The sequence below is a fragment of the Lampetra fluviatilis genome, chromosome 10 (assembly GCF_964198595.1).
Source record: "Lampetra fluviatilis chromosome 10, kcLamFluv1.1, whole genome shotgun sequence".
Taxonomy (NCBI): Eukaryota; Metazoa; Chordata; class Hyperoartia; order Petromyzontiformes; family Petromyzontidae; genus Lampetra; species Lampetra fluviatilis.
The window spans coordinates 7,493,940-7,499,743 of record NC_136284.1 but is presented as its reverse complement, the minus strand read 5'-3'; the positions used below and the strand labels follow the sequence as shown (position 1 = coordinate 7,499,743).

The 5,804-nt window shown below is 52.9% G+C and overlaps 1 protein-coding gene across 1 annotated transcript; it reads right to left on the bottom strand.

The window, feature by feature from the left end:
- Positions 1-308: 308 nt before the first annotated feature.
- LOC144934518 (frizzled-2-like) lies at positions 309-3,898 on the bottom strand. Its single transcript, XM_078860376.1, has one exon. It carries the CDS (start codon positions 3,373-3,375, stop codon positions 1,591-1,593), a length of 1,785 nt encoding a protein of 594 aa, XP_078716502.1. The 5' UTR covers positions 3,376-3,898; the 3' UTR covers positions 309-1,590.
- Positions 3,899-5,804: the final 1,906 nt, after the last annotated feature.

The window sequence follows — 5,804 nt, the reverse complement described above, 5'->3', positions numbered from 1 at the left end:
ATATGCGCACACTCACGAGTATTACACGGGGACTTAAATCCTCGCTGGTCAAATGGAGTAGGCAACGTGAGCAGAAGACAAAGCCAGAGGTATTACTGGATGCGGTGCGCTGGGTTCATGTTCCCAACAGACCTGGATGAAATATACACAGCGTTGTAATTAAGCGGCACATTTAGAAGCACATTTGGCAGACAACTAAATTAAGTGATAGTTTATACAGAATTACGATGACGTAATAGTCAACTGCCTGCAGATGTTACCAGCAATTGCAAGGACCAAAACAATAAAATCAGAAGTGTTTATTTCCAAAAAAAGAGTCCGTGTTTATAATACATTTGTATAATTATCATTATTACTTTAAAATAAAATTGAGATATACGTCAAAGCAAAATATTGTACATTTACTTTGCAGCGCTTATCAAGAGAGAAACGTGAGTGCGTGTTTGCACGTGTGTGTGTGTGATGTTGCATTACATGGGTGTCAGGTTGGCATCAAACCCCCTTCAAGAAAATGGGATGCTTTAAGACATCGTTCTTGATGGATCTTGATGATCAAGGCATCGTGTACAGGCGACAATACTGCGATTTTTACTTCGTAAGAAAAACAAATTTCATCGGCGGCACCACCACTACCAGCAGACTTTTCCACCAGCAGTCCACGTATATGGGAGATGTACAGCCCTTGGCAATCCACTGCTAGATGAGGGTCCCCAAAATCCACGGGTGGTGGTGGGGGGGTCAATCAGATGCACAAAGTCTGTACAGCGGTCTCAGACGTGAGTCACTTACATTGTACACGTGTAGTCATGTAGTTAGTGCCCGTCTCCCAGAGGCTGTGAATTATTAAGGCAACCGACGGTGAATTTAAGACAAAGCGACACTTGTGTTTAGGGTCAGGTTTACAACACGAGACAATGTAGAGTCATGGACATTTCACTGGAATCTTGTTTACCCGACTAATTGGCCTCGCATTTCCCTGCATCATAAGAATAATTATATGTTATGGTTATTTTATGAAAACACAACGGACACATCACGTGTGTGTGTGTGGTTGCTTCCAAGCTTGGCCCAAGAGTTACACAAGAACCAAGAAAAAATAAAAGAGTTAAATCAAGGGTCACGTTACAAAAATAAATAACTTATCTTCGAAAGCAGGTAATGCGATACGCACACAAAATTATGACTCTAAGCGAAGTCTATACCCACATTACACGGGAACAACTACTGTACTAAAAACCTTCTGCAGTCCAATCAAGTATGGGTTCAGTCCGTCCGTCGAGACTGCTTTAACGCGCGTATGATGTTTAGCAATATATAGGGCAAAACTAAAATGATTAAAAAAACACGTAATTTGAACGATGGGAGATATTTCATCGAGTCAATGTTGGGTGAATCAACCCAAAATATCCCTAAATTCGCCGCATGGAGAGTTAAAAAAACAAGTTAACAAATTCATCATCATTATCAATATCTGTACAAAATCTAAACGTTTCGGTTGTTTTTTGTTTGTTTTCCTTCTGTGTAGTTTAAGCGCGCTGTTTTAAACGAGAGAGAGAGAAAAAAAAGAGAGTTCTGGCTCTAGACCGCGGGTCACACCGTCGTCTCGCCGTGCGACTTATTGCTCAGTCTGCTGTAGAAGTTGCGCCACGACTGCAGGGTCTTGCCCGACCAGATCCAGAATCCCGACGTGATGCCCACGATGAGCGTCATCAGGTACTTGATCATGAAGACGGTGAAGTCCGGCTTCATGTTGGGGTAGTGTCCCTGCGGGCACTGGACGGCGAAGCTCTTGCACGTGTGGGCAACCCACGTCTTCTCCCACTGCGCGCGGAACGCCTGCTCGTAGAAGTAGCACGCGATCACGATGGTGGCGGGCACCGTGTAGAGCACGCTGAAGATGCCGATCCTCACCATCAACTTCTCCAGCTTCTCCGTCTTGGTGCCGTCGTGCTTCATGATGGTGCGGATGCGGAAGAGCGACACGAACCCGGCCAGCAGGAACGAGGTGCCGATGAAGAGGTAGACGAAGAGCGGCGCCAGCACGAATCCGCGCAGCGCGTCGATGCTGTTGAGGCCCACGAAGCAGACACCCGTGAGGACGTCGCCGTCGACCTGGCCCATGGCCAGGATGGTGATGGTCTTGATGGCCGGCACAGCCCACGCGGCCAGGTGGAAGTACTGCGAGTTGGCCTCGATCGCCTCGTGGCCCCACTTCATGCCGGCCGAGAGGAACCACGTGAGCGAGAGGATGACCCACCAGATGGAGCTGGCCATGCTGAAGAAGTAGAGCATCATGAAGAGGATGGTGCAGCCCTCCTTCTTGGTGCCCTGCACCACGGTGCTGTAGCCGTCCTCGGAGAACTTGTTGCAAACGATCTTCTCTTCGAAGAAGAAGCCCACGATGTAGGCAATCGACACCACGGCGTAGCAACCCGACAGGAAGATGATGGGCCTCTCCGGGTAGCGGAACCTCTCCATGTCCACCAGGTATGTGAGCACGGTGAAGAGCGTGGAGGCGCAGCACAGGATGGACCACACGCCAACCCACATGCGCGCGAACCACAGCTCGTCTGCGTCGAAGTACATCAGCCCGTTGGACTTGCTCGGCTCACAAGGCGACCCGCATTCCTTCTTTCCCAGAAACTGGTAGTTGAGATAGCCGGGCACCCTGAGCACGGGGGGACAGGTCAACTGATAGCTCGACGAGTCGCCGCCACTGCCACCACCACCGATTCCGCCTCCAGACGATGGCCCACCGGGTCGGTAGTGCGGCGGCAGAGTGAAAGAGTCCCCGTGCGGAGGTGGGTGCGGGTCGGGAGGAGTCGGGTGGCCGCCCTTTTCGTCCGTGTGGTTCTGCCCCACGCAGATCTTCTCCGAGCCCTGCACGGGGAAGTTCTCGCAGCGAAGCCGCTCGGGCCACTGGAAACCAAACTTGTTCATGAGCGTCTCGCAGCCCTGGCGAGCCCTCTCGCACAGCGAGCGGCACGGCGGGATGGCCTCTTCCAGCACGGTGCACACGGGCGCGTACATGGAGCACAGGAAGAACTTGAGGTCGGGCGAGCACTGCACCTTGACGAGCGGGTAGAACTGGTGCACCTCGAGGCCCGCGTCCTCCTGGTTTGTGTGGCCCAGCAGGTTGGGCATGATGGTCTGGTTGTAGGCGATGTCCGTGCACAGCGGGATGGAGATGGGCTGGCAGAAGCCGTGCTCGGGCACAGAGATGCCCTTCTCGCCGTGCGCCTGCGCCTCCGCGCGTGGGCTCTGCGCTGCGAGAAGCGCGCAGCCCACGACGACGACGAGGAGGTGGTGGTGGAGGTGGTGGTGGAGGTTCCTGGCTGGGGACGGGAGCCCGCAGCGCTGCCTCGTCCGCGCCATGTGTCGAGGCGTCTTTCCTCCCCGCGTCACTCGCTCGCGCTGAAGCGCCGCGGTTGACTTCAGCTTCTTCTTCTTGTTGTCGACTTTTTATTTCGCCCTCCTCTCTTCGCGCACTCGCCCCACCCCCACTCCCCCTTGTTTCGCCGCACGCCGCTCAAACTTTTACAACAACAAAAGAAAACCTCACTAACCACGACACCGCACAGACGGTAACAACGAACTCTATCCGGGCGACGATTCCGGCGATGGTGGAGGCGGCGGCGATGACGGCGTCGAAACAAAGGGACTAACTCGCTTTTAAACAACAACTCGGGAGGAGGTAGAAACGGCCCACTCGTCGTGTGGAGGAGAGGGAGACGGTATTGAGAAGAGGGGTGGGGGGTGGAGATGCCTAGGAACTCACTGCGCTACTTGACGCAGGATAAGTTGCGCTCCCAGCCCTTTGTGCCGCGTTCGCGTCGCGCTCGCCGTTTCGAGGCGGCCCGCACTGAAATCTGATCGCGCAATGGATTGGGTTTGGTGGATGGGATGCAGCGAGAGGCGGAGGGGAGGGAGATGTGTGGGGGGTGGGTGGATGTGGGATGGGTGGGTGGAGGAGGGGGGCACTGGGATGTTGGGGGGGGGGTCGAACGGGGAGCGCCTTCAAGCGGCGTGGCGATTATGGATGTAGCCAATGGGCGAACTGGCAGCTAATTCGTGCCAGATTTTCGCGGACCGAGCTCTGGCGATTGGTTGCAGCTGAGCGAGGTTTTTTTCTTCTCTCTCACTGTGAACGGAGCACCCCACCCCCGGGGGGGGGGGGATGATCGGGTGGGATTGGCGCGTCCCGATAATTACGGAGTTACGCCGGCGCATAAACACGGCGCTCGGGCCCGGCCGTTTGGCTTTGTCGCTTTCCTCTGCGCGCGTCAAACTCAAAACAAGATTCCGAAGCCACGGCGTGTTGATGATGATGATGTGTAATGGTGATGATGAGCTGTATCCACAGAGCCTCAGCCCAGTCTCACAAGGTGCGCAAGAAGCGGTCCCTAGTGTTGCAGGAGAGTGCTGTAGCTTGTGGTGGTGTTTTTTTGGGCAAATTCCCGGACTTTTGCAGGCGGTAGGGAATCGCAGTCATTATCAGCCGTAATCATTCCACTTCTGCGTGAATGCCTCACCAAGGCGTCACCGTCTCTGAAGATGATGCGATGTAATAATCAACGGAACTGCTCGGCGTGTCCCTGCACAAGCCGCACTTACTTTACAAGTTTGAATGATGTCGTTAACCTGTGTTTGTTCTCTAACCCATGCGCCCCCCCTCCCCCGTCTCTCACAGCGGCAGGAGAAACTCCACGTGGCTCTCCACTCTTCTTGAATTCTGCTCGTCGCTTAGAGAGCGCACGAACGTTAAGCAAAATCGTTCATCAGCCGTACAAAGAAAATAATAAAACAGGCATAACGCCTTCTTCCCATGTTGCGTTCTCCACCTACACATTAAAAACTCTCTTTTACATCCCGTCAGCCTCACGATGATTTGGGAGTGCATGTTTCCAGCTGCATTGCTTTAACACAATCACACTCAGTACCGGTTTCGTCTCTATACGTGTAATCAGCAGAGCCGGGCTCTTTTAAACCAACGTTGGGGAACTGTTCCCGTGTGTAAAAAGGCGAGCGACTCCCAGCGAATTACCGTTGGTGGCTCCGGGTAGGGCATTGTTATTCGCAAAAGTCGCGTCTCCCTGCGCCTCCCCGCGTCTCATTTCAATAACAAAGACGACTCATCGTTATACCACGCGTGCCAATTTAAAGTTCTCATTGTATTTCGTTTACAGCTACTCACCAGCTATCGGTAAGCATTGACGGAGGAGGTTCGGCGGGAGGGGGGGATAAAGTAAACTAATCGCGATAGGGAACAGTCTATTTTAACCGTGCGACTTAAGACTTCACGGGGTCTGAGAGTATTGCTTGGGAAGATTGGCCAGTTATATGCATTTCTAGCACCTCCGATGAGCACCGTTGGCTAAGTACGGTGCGAAATAAGTTCAACATACATACATTAATATATATATAATTTGTGAACACGGGGGAATGATGTTTTCACTCTACGTAGGCGAATAGCTTACTTGACGTACTGCCTTCTATAAGCCGCCTTGTTACCATGTCGGTGGGTGTCCCGCGTACGCATTAGAAGTATACGTGACTACGTCAATTATGAATAATCTGAGTAATTATTTCACTGTGGATGAAGGCCTCCCCCGCGCCTTGCCGGTCATGGGGGCTGTGTGTCAAGAGAAGTGCTGCAAAACAACTCCCTACCTTCTCGTTGGTGCCGGGGCGGTAATGCTGTGGTGGGCAGTGCCGTGGGGGGAGGGCCAAATTCGATTGGCCAATCGCCTCATGGCGTTTGTAGCCACCACAGCGGCAAAATAGGGCTATGGACGAGTGCGAGG

Coding starts and splice junctions, on each gene's coding strand:
- LOC144934518 (XM_078860376.1), bottom strand. CDS start 3,375: ATGGCGCGGACGAGGCAGCGCTGCGGGCTCCCGTCCCCAGCCAGGAAC.